The sequence below is a fragment of the Thamnophis elegans genome, chromosome 8 (genome assembly GCF_009769535.1).
Source record: "Thamnophis elegans isolate rThaEle1 chromosome 8, rThaEle1.pri, whole genome shotgun sequence".
Lineage (NCBI taxonomy): Eukaryota > Metazoa > Chordata > Lepidosauria > Squamata > Colubridae > Thamnophis > Thamnophis elegans.
In genome coordinates this window covers 23,988,206-24,004,228 of record NC_045548.1, presented here as the reverse complement: position 1 = coordinate 24,004,228, position 16,023 = coordinate 23,988,206, and the positions used below count along the sequence as shown (strand labels likewise).

Below are 16,023 nucleotides of genomic sequence, written 5' to 3'. Positions count from 1 at the left end.
GACAACCAGTTCCTAAGAGTGACAACTCCTCTGAGATTCAGAGACTGAGGTGCCTGATCCAGCAAGTTGCCATTCTTAGACATCTTATGAGTGAGAGGAGTTCGTAATTTATTAATACAAATTATAATAACAGTGGTTATTATGGAGTCCATAAAGTCACTTTGGTTATAGATTATATTTAAAATAAAAACTATGGTTGTAAAGAGCAGTTAAGATCTCAGTATATTTTTGTCTTTATGTGAATTTGTTGTCATATTCTGGAAGATCTTATTATTTGATATTATCACATTCAACACCTGTATTCTCATTCCCTCCTTCCCTTTCCTCAAATGGTAGAGATACAATTACAGTTTTCATTCTGACATTACTAGTAATGAGCTTAAAAATGAAATTATTTTATGTTTTTTATCTGAGAATATACATCCACTGCAGCACATTAACATCTGTTTGACTTGGGTGTTCAGAAATCTCATGCAGTAACATACCAGCTTTTAACACCATATATCATCTCTTGAAACATGAGAAGACACAGGAATCAACTATAAAAATGTTGCTGTTTCTACAGAGGCCAACATCTAAAGATTGTAAATCTATAGTTAGATTCACCTTTTGCACGATGGACTTTAGTATTTGGGGAGGATGAATCTAACTAGAACCACATGCCAGCAGAAGCACATTTTTTAAATAACCATGCTATGCACGATTCAGTATGGATTTTTAAAGCAGAAATTCAGCTACCCTCAGTTGTTTTTCTAATTCCCACTATCCCTTTTAAGGATTTGTTGTAAAGCCCAACCAAAAATCATCAGGAGTTAGAGCAGATCATGCAACCCAGCTCTCTTCCCTCCTCCTTTCCTTTCTGTCTTCATTTTGCAGTATTGTATTTCCACTATTTCCTGGTCTCACAGAAAGAGGCAGTGCTGAGTTAGAAAGACAAAAATAGACCTTTACAGAGAAATATAGGGATCGTAAGTGTGTGTGTGTGTTTGTATGCGCGTGTCCGTGTCTTTATGTGTGTGCGTGTTTGTGTGTGAGTGTGTGTGCACGCGCATGCTGGTGAGAGGAAGACAGCATTAGGCTGATTTCCAGGAGGAGCCTTCTCTCTTTTCACTGTGTGTTAGGCATTTTGTACAGATTTTCGTTCTGTTAAAAAACACTTACCTCTTCCGGAAGTTCTTTATATCTCTTTGTGGGAGGAAAAAGAAACCAACTGTGATCAGAAAACGGCCAGAAACCATTTTATTTGAACAACTGGTGGGAAGAAAAAGGAGAGATACCATCACAGGGATATAAATATCTTCTGATAAAAAATATTTGTTTGAATAGAATTATATATCAGTAGTGCAGCCTGACTTCCACCGTGAGGGAGAGCGATGGGGTGTTTGGGCAACAGCAAAACAGAAGACCAGCGTATTGATGAGAAAGCGCAGCGAGAAGCCAACAAAAAAATAGAGAAGCAGTTGCAGAAAGAGCGACTAGCTTATAAAGCCACACACCGTTTGCTTCTGCTGGGTAAGAAGAATGGTTTCTGCAGGGGAGGGGGGGAGAAGAGGGTGCAATAGTGCAGTTAGTTTTTCCGGGGAGGCAGATATTGTAGACAAACTGCTGTTACGTGTAGGAGAAAATGAGATGGAAATAATGCAGTCCTGTTTTATTAACCACAGTGGGTTTAAAATGGAGAGGTTTGACTAAAGTATGTGTAACAATATTTTGAGAGGAGAGAGATGCTTTCAACCTGTGTTTTCCCGTTTTCTCCTCACCCCAATGTATTTACATCATGCATTTTTCTCTTCTTTTTCAGGGGCTGGTGAATCAGGAAAAAGCACTATTGTCAAGCAGATGAGGATCTTGCATGTAAATGGATTTAATTCAGAGTAAGAATTATTAATACGTATTGGGGGGGGAGGGAAATTTAAAAAGAATCCAAATAGGCCATTTGGAACTCATTAGCCCAAATAGAAGAACTGATATTTGTACACATTTTGTTGGTGTTGCCATTACACGATAAGCATGGACTTTACAATGACGCATATATATTGCAAGAATCATGAATTTGTATTCTCCTTCCCCCCCCCCCCAAATAAAATCTGGTCTTTCTACTGTATTTTACATTGTTGTTACTGCAGTGCTTAATAGGCCCTTGTGTAGCAACAACATGGCGACTACTTACAACAAATACTAAATATTGACTGTATGCATGATTAAAGATATATCATCCATTCATTTGAAATAACTATTACAGAAAAAATATGTAATAATTTTCATCTTCAAATAACATGGCTTATTGTTAATAATATTTCTTTTAGATTTTTTTTAGAATTTAATAATAATTTAGATATGATTGAACTTCTAGAACTGAAGTCATACAACAAAATGAAGTATTTCTGTCCTACATATTTAATTATTTGACTTGCAATATATCATGCGATATTAATCATTTATTTTAGCTAGCTTGTATGCCAAATTGTGTATCAAGATACCAGTATAGTGATTAGGGAAAATAGTTTTTGGCATGGCAAATATTACTTGGTGAACATTTCAGAAATAACTCGAGTAACCAATTGATTTTTGCTGTTGTATACAGAGAAAAGAAACAAAAAATTCTGGATATTCGGAAAAATGTAAAAGATGCAATTGTGGTAAGGCTTTATTATTATTATTATTATTATTATTATTATTATTATTATTATTATTATTATTATATACACATTTAGCAATTGGATGAAAAAAATTGCCAGATGATGCTAATTGAATTGCTATCAGTATTTAATATGTCCTGTTATTTTTTTTCCTAGACTATAGTTTCAGCAATGAGCACTTTAATACCTCCAGTTCCATTAGCTAACCAAGAAAACCAATTTCGAGCGGATTACATCAAAAGTATAGCTCCACTTTCCGACTTTGACTACACCCAGGTAACATTTCTGTTTCTTTCTCCTTTCCAATTTTCAAAAAGAATAGGAGTGCCTTATTTTCCATTTGTGAGGCCTGGACTTTGTAATAAAATTATAATTAAATTAATTGGTATTGCAATAAGGAAAAAGAAGCTGTTCTGATATAATGCTACGTTTTACTTTCCTAAAATATTTTAAAAGATTATAGTAAATAACAGGTATGCAAAACTGCATCAGTTTTCAGTTTTGTGGTTTGTAAAATTTGAGACTGGTTTTAACTTCGCATAGAATGTTGGTGAAAATCAGTGATGCTTTATTATCAGAAAGATTATACTACTTGTAAAAACTGCATTTTCATCCTCATGAAAACTTTGATCCAATATTTTAATTTAGCTTGTGTTAGCCATTCTATAAACCATTGTACAGCTTGTAATAATTTATTTAGAGCAGAGGTTACTTGCATATATTACTCTGACATACACAAATGTTAAGGTTAAAAAATTTAAGCTCACTCCTTTCTTTTAGTCACCTGCATCTATCAGTCTAAATCGAGATCTGCTAATAATTATAGGTAATGCATAGAGCAAGAGGAATTGATGATGAAAAGAACACCATATAAAATTCAGAGTATACTAGATTTTACTCTCAGAAATCGGAGGCAGATCATAGACTCTTAGTAAGGAATATGTCTTCAAAGATTGTGGGGTTTTTTTAGATTATAGGAAAAGGCATTATACAGAAGGGGAAACGGCATAAGACTGAAGATTTGCTGGGAATAGAAAGGAACAGCTACTTCCTATTTCTTTATTGATGTCCTGCAGCCAATAAAATTATTGAATGATTGACAGAAATTTAAGATAGTTTGATTGTGTTACAGCTGGCAAATAGCAGTAAAATGTTCTTTTCTTTGTTGCACTCATTATGTTGTAAATATAATCTGAAAAAAAAATACATTCAGGACTACTACTAGAATTGATCAAAATGAATTATGAGGATTCATCTGTAATAACGGAGATTTTTTTGTGTTTCTTCTATATAAGTAACTATATCATTATGTTGTCACTAACTATGAATCCTGAATTTTTTTAGTCTATTTCTCCTGTTTTCTTTTTGGGATAGTATGGGGTTTATTACTAGTTTTATTAAGAATCGCAATATGTTTGTACAACCTCTGTAAGAGACAAATTTGGTAGAGGACTATCTCTTGTTTAGGTTTGTGATATGGTAGAGCTAGTCTATTTTTAAATAAATATAGTTTAGATAGTGTATCTTTGCGTTAAATGTAACTATTCCGAAAACTGTCCTCATATAGCTCTTTACTTGAAATAATTTGTTAAGCATAATAAACTTTTGTTTTAAGATAGTTAATATTTAACTTCATAACTTTTAAAGCTTCAGTGTTATACCAACTTGGGAAAAGCTATCACTGAATTCAGTGTGATTTTTTTTTTATACCAGTAATATAGAATTGTCTTTCGTGGTATGCACAACTCTCTTACAAATGCAAATGCCAGAGATACTAATTTAACTTTTAGTTGTATCTGTTTGGTCTAACAATGTTTTTCTCCTGTTCTTTTATTTATTAAAGTTGGTGAATGATATATGGCCTTGACCATGCCATTCTTTTAAAGAGGCAGATTGAAAATGTCCCTATATCAAATATATTATTCAAATAATGCTTCATCAGAAAATGATAGATTTGGTTTAGATCTAAAAGTAGGAATGTTGCTATAAAGTGAACCTGTTGGTTTTCTAACTAGGAAAAATCAAGTATGTGTATTTAGTAAACCTCTTGGATTGAAGAAACATAGGAGACCTTCTCAAAGAGTGATATGGCAAAGCATTCTAAAAACATTCAAGCATAATAATATAGTAACCTGCTATTAAAAGCAGAGGCATCCGCAGGTGGTGGTTCAAAAAAGTCAAGATGTGACTGCATCTTTAAAGCACCACGTTTTTTTTCTTGTGTGTTATACTCATTGCATACAAATGAGAAGAGATACAGCTTTGATTGCATAGTTATATCTGCCATCTTGACTTTTTTTACTTATACTGTGGATGCCCTGAATAAAAGAGGGAAAAGTCATATTGTAAGCCCCTTGACTCAACTAACACTCTTAGATTCTTAGTCAATATGTATTGCATATAAACATGGGCTAATATTTTTGGGAAAGAATTCCAGAATATCTTAACTGCTTCTAATGCAGAATAACTGTTGTGTAATGCTAACCTAGAATTTGGACAGTTGTTATTTAAATGGGATAAATACATCCGTTCTGTTGAACAACATCCTCAGCAGTGGTATCATTGATACAATGAACTTCCATTTTGAATCATTCACTTCATTTTAGACGTTCCATAGTGGATAATAATTACATTATTATCATTGCTCTCCTTAGGGACCAAGCATCTTTCATGATGGAGTCCCTTCATTTTATTCTTACAACAACAGGCTTATAAGATAGACTACCTCAAAGCCAATCTGGCTACACCAAAGTCAAGTGCAGGCTGAAACCTATCCCATTACTGCACCTTAATCATTATTCAACCTTAGTATTGTGCATAGGTACAGCCTTTTTGTATTTTAAGTAAAATGCTTAACCACATACTTTTACAAGCACAAATATGTGTAAACTATTGGGAGTCAGATTTGAATTTCTCTACCAGGAAGGAATATATATATATTTCCTTCGGTTATATAATTGTGGTGTCTGAATGCATGTCGAGGGGGAGAAGAGAAAAATATGTATCTTTGTTTACGGAACATTTGAATGCAATTGGATTTTTCCCCTACTAATTTATTATATAAGTCTGCCACTACATAAATACAGATAAGATTTCAACCATAGTTGAAATTATATTTAAATCAGTTAAATTTAATTTAGAGTAAAATATGATAAGGCTCAGGCTGTAGGAATAATCATTTGAAAATGAAGCTCTCCTAAATCATCAAAATGTATTGGGTATAGATTCAGATTGTGTTACTAAGAAATAATATATAGAGCGTTTCTATTCTAATATAAAAAAATAGTTTATAGTAGTAAAGTGCAGTAATTCTGACATCAGCACTGGAGTTAGCATTTCTTTATTGTTGCTGTTTTTTCACTTTATTCGATTATTATTCTGTTCTTTGGTACTCATTGCTTCTTATTTTGGAGTTGTTAGTGACCATGTCTGAATGTATATAAAGGATGTTGAAGTATGTTTTGATACAGTAATTATAACTTCAAATTACATTTATATGGATGTGTGTATGTGTGTGTTTTCTGTGCTATAAAACTTTAATTTGGCAAGTAAGTAGTTTTTATACTGTACACAGCTCAGAGTCATATTGCATGACTTGGTGTGCCTTATCACTTATCAATAATTCAGTATGTATTATTTGCAAAAATTAACAAAGCAAATTGTATGAGCTATAGATTACAGTAGTTGAGTCATGGTGGACTTAGATGGAGGCTGCCATTATTGAAGTCTTAGTTTTTGGAAGCTCTCGATACTGCTGGGAGCATAGCCTTTGGCCTGCTTGCAAGAATCATTAATTGGAGACAAAGTATTGTGGTGGTTCCACTTCTACCTGGATGGGTAAGTCCAGGTGGTGGTATGGGATAGGAAGGTACTTTATTATGGAGTGCCTTAAGATTCTCTATTTTATTCAATATCTACATGAAACCATTGAGTCATCTGTTGGTTGACTTGGTTTCAGGGGAGGTGTGATAATTATATAATATGCAATGTCTCATTTACATATCTCCATGCTTAGCCTATTGTGAGATATGATGGAAGTCATGACCCCATGTCATGACCCAAGTCTTACAATAGGAATAGATTGCATTTGAGATAGTCATTCATACCTTTGTCATTTAGATATTAAATTAGTGTAACTTATTCTATGTAGGCTGTCCTTGAAGACCACTTGGAAACTACATAGTCTAGAACATGGCAGCATGTACATTTCACCTGCAAGACCTACAGTGATTACCAGTAATTTTCCAAGTGAAATTCAAGGTTCAGGTCACTGAGGGCTGGTTATCTTAGAGACTACTTTTCTCCAAGTGTTTCTGCCTACCATAAAACACCATACAACATATCTGGAAAAACGATAGCTTGTTAAGGGTCCAAACCTATCAGGGCATGGGTGGGTGAGGTAGGTGATTATGAGCATTCTTTGTAGCTATTCCCCTGATTTGAAATAGCTTCTCTTCTTGGATGAGTGTGGCACCCTCATGGCTTCCAGATGTAGATGAAAACATGGCTTTTCAGAATGGTTAATTAAAAATAATAGTGACAGGTTAGCAGGTATATTTAAAATAATGGTAATCATTTTAATGTAGTGAAAATAACTAGAAAGGGTTTACAGTTTCAGTGTAATTGTATTTATTTTTATGGTGTTTTATATGTAGGTTCTGTAAGTCATCTAGAGTCCATTTGGTTGTACTCTGATCTCAAACACAGATCGGAGAAGAGTGCCTCAGCCATAATTAAGCACTTAATTAAAACTGAATAGTACAATACAATAGCAGAGTTGGAAGGGACCTTGGAGGTCTTCTAATCCAACCCCCTGCCTAGGCAGGAAACCCTATACCATTTCAGACAAATGGCTATCCAACATCTTCTTAAAGACTTTTCATTAAACTAGACATACCCAGTTTCTGCAACCGGTGCCTGAGTTCAAATGTAAAATGTAAAAAATTACTGCAGGAAATTCAAATTACAGGTCTTCTAGTATCTACATTAAAGAAAGGAAATATACAAGCCCAACAACGTTTCAACAATGTAATGTTGAACATTGTGTAGTGTATCTGCTAATAGGCCTTCAACTCTCCTGTGTGAATATTCCATCAAGCAAATTCAATTGGGATAAGTTTTTATTACATCTTATTGAGTCACACTTTTAGTACCGTAGCATTACATTTCTATCCCTGTGACTCTACATAGCTTTGATTGGCAGGTTTACCAATGGATGATATCCCCCCCCCCTTCAGTCCCCACCACATTTTTCATTTCATTTCATCTTCCTTTTTTCTCCAAAAAATTTTCTATTAGTATATTCTAAAATCTCTGTTTCTGCAAAGGAGAACTGAAGCTGTCAACATGTGGAGCATTTCTATAATCTTTTGATTTTTGGATAGCCTGAAAGCAGTAAAAGTGCACTGGTTTGTTGCCTAGCAGCAGCTATGCATATCCATGCACAGGTGCTTCTGAAAGTGGGAGAGGAGTGGAAAGAAGAGGAGGAAAAAGAACCGCAAGATCAGGAGGGACTTCCTCTGTTCTTTGTTTCATAATACCAGTCTTTTCCTAAGTGTGCTGCCTTGAATATTTACTTATGAAAAATGAGAAAAGTAGAAACATGAACCTTTCTCTGAGGAATCTCTAAGCAGTAACATTTATGGATCAGGTTTACTTTCTTAATCTCTGCTCTCCATCTCTGGAGTCTAATTCGTCCAAGAAGATGACAGTGGCACAGTCTATTCTCTGAAACTGGCTAGGGATATTGTTAATTTTTCTTACAGATGATAACATTTGGCTCATAAAAATTGCTTCTGGTCATTCCTGGTGGGGCCTAGATCTGATTCCTATTCATAAGGTTACCATATCCAGACTGCAGCAATCAAGACAACCAGTAGATGATGTCTTAGAAATATACTATATTGCTGCCATATAGTAGTGAAAAATTTTATAGCCTTGATTTGATAGTCCTTTCTGAAAAATTAATGGCTTGTTATTTTATGTTACGCATATAGAGGTATCTTTCAACTTATGTCTGTAAACCACATTCCCAATTTCTTTAAGTTAACTGAGTTGTTGTCTCAAGAACATAGATCTCACTGCTTGAAAGCACTGAGAGTCACCTAAGAATTATGCCCATCCTCTATGGTTCAGTTTTCCTTAAAAATTCCTTCGTTATAGCAATAGTAAGTAAATCAAAGTTAATGAATATGTTAGTTCAGGCAAAGAGTATTTAAAGATAATTCTTCTAAAGAGAGTCAAACGCTCTGGAAGATTGAATGCAGTACACCTGTATTATCTGGTTTACCTCCTTTGAAAGCATTCTTCAGCTTCAGATAACAAATTAAATCATTTGCTCTCTAGAGCAATTAACTCACCCCACCATTTTCTAAGTCTTACAGGCTGTCACAAAGAAAGCATTCATATCTGACTCCTGGAGATAGAGAGTAGGCCAATAAAAAAATGAAGAACAAAGTTGGTGTGTGTGTAAATCTAATGCCAACTATAGTAATATAAAGTTTTTAAAAAAGAAATCAAAGCAAGCTAAAAATGCAAGAAAGAAAAAAAGGAAGAAAAAATACAAGGAAATAGTTCCCAATCTTCTTTACTGTAGTACAATTATAAATTCTTACTTTATGATTACAACATAATTCTGTTCTGTATAATCATCAAAACCATATTTTTAAAAAGTTCTTGTTTGTTTGTTTGTCTTATACAAAAAATACATAAGTGGTTTTGAGTCAGTAAAAAATGTAGATACTGTCTTTTCTTTAATTTAGCCATCCATCATATTTACCAACCATTCCTCAATTGTGGGTAGCGCCAAATTTTCCCATTCTTATGCATGTAGTAATCACAATAACAGGAGCCAGTTTGCTCTAGTAATTAAGACACCAGGCTAGAAACAAGCTCTGAGTGCTAGTCCTGTGCTAGGCATAAAAGCCAATTGGGGGACTGTCAATCTCCCTCAGCCCAACTCACTTCACAAGGTTGTGATTGAGGGAAAATAGGAGGAGAAAGTAATATTAGTTACGTCTGCCACTTTGAATTAGTATAAAGAAATAAAAGTGGGATAAGAAGCTAATTAATAAATTATATATTCATTTTTAAAAGCCTCTGAATCAGTAAATGTATGTACATTCAGAATTTTATACTTTTTTACACTTTCACTATACTTGTTATACACATTTCCAACATAAATATGAAGCTCCTTTATATATTCTAGACAATTTCCCTGTGACATATACCCATAGTACATTATTTTATAGAAGTTCCCTTTTATAAGAAATGGATGGTCTAGTGGTCAATAGATAGATAAATATTTATATTTAAAGTGGAAAATAACTATTTCAAATATGAAGTTAATTTTATAAGCAGGCGGAAAGATGCTGAAGATTTAAGAGGTGACAGAATTATGGCAGAGTGGAACATTGATGGCCCTAAGGGCAGCTGAGGGAACAGAAGGAAAGGAAGGTGATGGGGAGCAGAAGTGACATATACCAGACTTGTACACATTTTGTTTTATCAAAAGCCAGGAATAGCCATATGTTCCCAGTTTCTGTTCTGTCGTTTTAAAGATGTGTATGTATATGGAATGCTTAATGTCTAAAAGTGCTTATAAAGTTTAGAACATTGGTGAGTTTCAAATTTCCTGACTTCCAAACTTAAAGGGCAATATATGGGGTCTACATCAACAAGGGAATAGTGTCTAAATCATAGGAAGTACAAGTAGTGCTTAACATGCAACCACAGTTGAACCTAGAATTTTTATTGCTAAGTGAGACAGTTGTTAAGTGAACCGTGCTCCATTGTATGACTTTTCTTGCCACAGTTGTTAAGTAAATGATTCCCCATGATTTTACTTGTCAGAAGTTTGCAAAAGATGATTGCATGACCCCAGTACGCGGCAACCATCATAAATATGAGTCAATTGCCAAGCATCTGAATTTTGATTACACGACCATGAGAATATTGCAATGGTCATAAGGGTGGAAAACAGTTATAAGTCACTTTTTACAGTGCTGTTGAAATTTCTAACAGTCCCTAAATGAACCGTTGTAAATCGAGGACTACCTGTAATTGTTCCATTTTATTTTGCACAGGTTAGACCTCAGCTCCAGTATGGTATCCAGTTGTGAGTACCATCAGATAAATTAGAACAGAAAGAGGGTGCCAAGGGTGATCTAGACAGAAGTTAATTTCTATGGAGTCATAGCAAAGAAATTTCAAATATCTGCGCTTCAGAAGAGAAAATGCAAGATAGCTGAACTATATTACACAAAAGAAAATCAGAAACTGGTCTTTTTCATATTGATGTGCTGAACATGAAGCAGTGAATTGCAACTATAGGAAGCCTGATCCCAGCTGACTGATAGGGGGGAAAATAACAGTAAGCAGTTCAGTGGTAAAAATAGTTATGGGTGTGTTCATTGGTTATATTCAGGCAGAATAGCTATATCTCAGGGATGGTTTAATTTGGATTCATGCACTTAGTAGAATGATTGAACGTGATGATATCTCTGATCTCTTCCACTTTATATCATATCTCATCACTTCTCCATGGGCCAGGAAGGCAAATATTGCTATATCCAAGTAGTGTTTGAGAGGTACTGTATGTTGACAGTTTCTCTGCAGCTTTTTGGAAGACTAGGTTGTCAACAAAGATCTAGTTAGCTGGATTTAAGTGTTCCCAAAACATGATTGTGTATAATGAATGTAATCTGTACAATTATGAATCTATTTGGCTTAAATTCAGCTATTGAAGATTTAATTGACTGAGTCAAGTGATCTCTTTTCGGTTATTTCCATAACCCTCTCCCTAATAAATTCACTCCAGAAATAAACACCCTGGAATTTCTTTTGCTAGTTATTTTAATGTTTGGTCCATTATTAGAGCTGTTAGAAAAATAATCTCAATTGATGCATAATACTGAAAAACATAAAACTTTCACATTCTTTTTCTAAGGATATTTATAAACATTCACTGTAAATTTAACAATTCAAAGCTAGCAATATTTTCCTGATTCAGTATTGACCATGAACAATATAAAGAAAAAATCAGGAGGAATACATTATAATAAAATTATGACATATACCCCCTCTAGTTTTTTATTTTTTTAAAAAATGTGGGATTTTTATATGAAAGCTTCTTAGTTCAGCTAGAAGATAGCTAGGTAGCAAAATGCTAGCTTTTGTTGCCAACTGGCATAGTGGAGGAAAAATAGTAGAAATCAGTAAGACTTTTTCGTTGCTCTGAAAAAATTTACAAAAGTGCAGTATGTTACTGGATACACAATTAATATTGCTTTATTAAAATTCTGTAATGTCAAATGATCTTCCCAATGTTGCTATGATCCACCTTTTCCTTTTTTTGCAGTAAATGCTTTTCTGTGATTTTGCGTGTTGCTGGGTTATTTTTCAGCCTGTTTCTCCATTGGTAGTTGTTGCAAAGCAATTGTTCATGTCAACAACTTGTTCTAGATTTCTTTCTCATGTGCCCTCAATTCTCTACCATGGTAACATTGTTAGGGCTCTTCCACTTGAATCCTAGTGTAGCAGCTGGGGAGCACTATTGTTTAATAAATGGTGTTCACTAGAGAAACAGTGACGATATCAGCTGCTAATACATTTACATGGGAATTTTCAAGTACACAGTGCTCTTTTATTTTAAAGCTAAACAGGTCTCATTATTCCCCAGGCAGAAGATTGCGTGTCATCTACATGTAGAGTTTCCAGAGAAGGGTAAGATAGAAGTGAAATATATATCCCAGCTTTGGTTTTTTTTTTTTTCTATTTAAGCTCAAACTGGATTTATTTATTTATTTATGACATTTGTAACATATTATAACCAATTTTAGACAACTTCCAATCTAAATAAGAACATAAAAACCATATTAAAACTATAAAGCTAAGCACATCAAAAATATCAAAAGGATAATCGTCTGTAGATATTCTCAATCATCCAAGTCATGGTTGTCCCAAAGTTGCTTTTAAAAAGATAACTGGACTTTCTGGGTTTTTTTCTTTGAAAATATTTTGCTTCTCATCCAAGAAGTTTCTTCTGTTCAAAAAGCACATTTGGGACAAAAGGATGTTCAGGAAACTGAAAGCAAGAAACCTCTATACCAGTGGTTCACCACCTTTTTTTTGGCCATGCCCACCTAAGCATCTTTAAAATCCTGATGCCCCCCTGTGACATATAATTCTTACTTTACTCAAAAAGTGAACTCTACTCACGCGGAGGAAGGCTAAAAGACCATTAACTTGGTTTAAACAAGGTTCAAATTGCCCCTATTAAAAATCAAATTGCTCCCCTGTGGGGCGTGAGCCCCACATTGGGAACCACTGCACTATACAATTAACTATGGATTTGATTCAAATGTTGTATGATACTGACTAGTTCAAAGGTTTTGGAGGTCATAAAAATGGTTTCTAGGCTGTCTTTGAAGCCCTACTAGCTGGAATATATAAAACCATTTCTATACAAGTAATCTTCAATTTATGACCATTCGTTTAACAACTGTACAAAGTTAACAGTGTTGAAAAAAGTGACTTTTCACCTGTCTTAGAGCTTATGACTATCTCAGTGATCCATGGTCACTTGATACAAATTTAGGTGTTTGGCATCAGCATGCATTTATAATGATTTCAACTGCACAGGCACATTATATGTGGTAGCCTGCTCAGTAGTAGTAACTCTGAGAGGGATCTTGGAGTTCTAGTAGGCAACCATTTAAATATGAGCTAGCAGTGTGCAGCAGCTGCCAAAAAAGCCAACATAGTTCTAGGCTGCATAAACAGAGGAATAGAATCAAGATCACATTACCTTACCATATGTTTGCAGGTGTTAATACCACTTTATAATGCCTTGGTAAGGCCACACTTGGAATACTGCATCCAGTTTTGGTCACCACAATGTAAAAAAGATACGGAGACTCTAGAAAAAGTGCAGAGAAGAGCAACAAAGATGATTAGGGGACTGGAGACTAAAACATATGAAGAACGGTTGCAGGAACTGGGTATGTCTAGTTTAGTGAAAAGAAGGACTAGGGGAGTTATGATAGCAGTGTTCCGATATCCCAGGGGCTGTCACAAAGAAGAGGGAGTCAAACTATTATCCAAAGCACCTGAGAGTAGGACAAGAAGCAATGGGTGGAAACAAATCAAGGAGAGAAGCAACTTAGAACTAAGGAGAAATTTCCTGACAGTTAAAACAATTAATCAATGGAATAACTTGCCTCCAGAAGTTGTGAATGCTCCAACACTGGACATTTTTAAGAATAAGTTGGATATGGATATGTCTGAAGTGGTGTAGGGTTTTCTGCCTAAGCAGGGGGCTGGACTAGAAGACCTTCAAGGTCCCTTCCAAATCTGTTATTCTAATCTATCTTGGGTTTGCGTGATCACTATTTGTGACCTTCCCAGGAGGTTTCAGACAAACAAAGCCAATGGGGGAAGCTGATTTTGCTTAACAGTTGTATGATTTGCCTAATGACCATAGTGATTCATTTAATGACCATGGCGAAAGAGGTCATAAAATTGGATGTGATTCACTTAATGACCACAAGTTCCAGTCCCAATTGTGGTTGTAATTTGAAGACTATCTGTATTTGCCAGTGATCTTCAAGATCCTATTCCTACCCGTTTCCCTGAAAATAAGACCTCCCCAGATAATAAGCCCAATTGGGCTTTTGAGTGCATGAGCTGAAAATAAGCCCTCCCTGAAAATATTGCAACACAGTAGCAGCCATGAGTAACCACGCTCTCTGCCTTCTGCAGCGGAAAAATAATAAGGCCTCCCTGAAAATAAGGCCAAGCACTAATTCGGGGATCAAAAGAAAATAAGACCCTGTCTTATTTTCGGGAAAACATGGTAGTAAAGGTTATCTTTAAAATCCAACAAGTTTCCAAAGAGATTGATTAATGTGCATCCTACACAAAGATAGTTCTTTAGACTTTCATGAATTACAACTGTCAACAATTCTAATCACCCAGAAAATGGTGTAGCAGGGGTCAGCAAAAGATCCAGCCTGTTTGTTTTTGTACAACCCACAAGCTAGAAATGGAAGGGCATGCATGCAAAGGCCAGAACACCAGGCCTCATCTGAGTTCCTGAATGAAGAGTGGGGCCAGGATGTCGCGGGTGGTAGCCTATCAGCGGTCTCCATCTTGGCAGTGCAGTATAGTCCAATGGCTGCCATGCTCCTTGGCCATGCTTGCAAGCTGTCCCCATGGATGTAAAGGAACAGTAGGATCTGGCCCTTTATTGAAATAGTTTGCTGACTGCTAGCTTAAGATCCACAGGCAATTCTCACCTAGTAATCATTGAGAATTGAAATGAAAACAGGATTTTCTTGATCATGCTTGACTTGCTGGGATTTATTTTTATAAGAGAATAACATTTCCTCTTGGTGTATAAATGTGCCTTAGTGACCTGGTTGACCAAATCTATCCAAATAAAAGCAACAATTAAACAAACTGCAGAAACAAGGAAAGATATTTCAACATTTAATTGAAATCTTATAACAGAAGGTTTTCTGGCACTTATTTGTAATTATAGATGAAGCAGGACTCAGAAACTGAACAAGTTAGATTGTTTGATTAAATAGTTGCAGAATGTATATCCTGTAGTAGATTTGCAACTGTGAGAATTTCAGTGGAAGAAAAATATTAAATTCATACTGTATATTTCACTTAGAAAAAAAGCCATAAAATGTTCTGTCATTAGTACATTTTTATCCTAATCACTAAAATGGATACGACATTTTCTAAAAATGATTGGAAGTGTAAGGATAAGGTCAGATCACTTTTTTCAAGTCTGGTGGCTATGTTGTGAAGCTTAACAGATTTCGAAAGTGATTCATTTCAGACTGAAACAAAACTTAAAAGTAGAATCTACTTTTCAACCTCCAATATTCTTACTAAATTTTACTGAACAGAAAATCCCACACTACAACTGAATTAGCTCTGTATATCATAAATACTGTGAGGATGTTTTCTGCCTCCTATTGCAAACAAAGTTTGATCTCTCTAATAGAAGAATGACTAACCATTGTTGGAGTGTGTTTCTATGACCAGAATAATTTTATACTTTAAAATAAATTTGACATACAATTTAATTGAAATAGGAAACAATTTCTAGATTACAATTTAATATAGATTCATTTTATAATTAACATTTTGACATTTATATTGTGTCTAGTTTACAGTCATTATGAATTTCCAGATTTTTAGAATGATGTAATCAGTTACTTACAATGAACTAATGATATATTGAAAAATTATAGTTTCTATAATATGTGTAACCCCCTTTTTTCTAACCTTGTATCTTTTTTTGTTCTTTTTCTTTGTTTATATTTTCCCTTAAAATTGTCAATAAAAATATGTTTGAAACAAATATAAC

At 34.7% G+C, this 16,023-nt stretch overlaps 1 protein-coding gene across 1 annotated transcript in view; it reads left to right on the top strand.

Moving 5' to 3' along the window:
• The first annotated feature begins 1,001 nt into the window (after positions 1-1,001).
• Positions 1,002-16,023, top strand: part of GNAL (G protein subunit alpha L) — a 62,865-nt gene continuing 47,843 nt past the window's right edge. The window contains exons 1-4 of the mRNA XM_032223220.1: positions 1,002-1,512; positions 1,802-1,874; positions 2,585-2,639; positions 2,796-2,915. Of these exons, the coding sequence (XP_032079111.1) occupies positions 1,374-1,512; positions 1,802-1,874; positions 2,585-2,639; positions 2,796-2,915 (387 nt within the window). The 5' untranslated portion in view covers positions 1,002-1,373. The remainder of the gene's footprint in view (positions 1,513-1,801; positions 1,875-2,584; positions 2,640-2,795; positions 2,916-16,023) is intronic.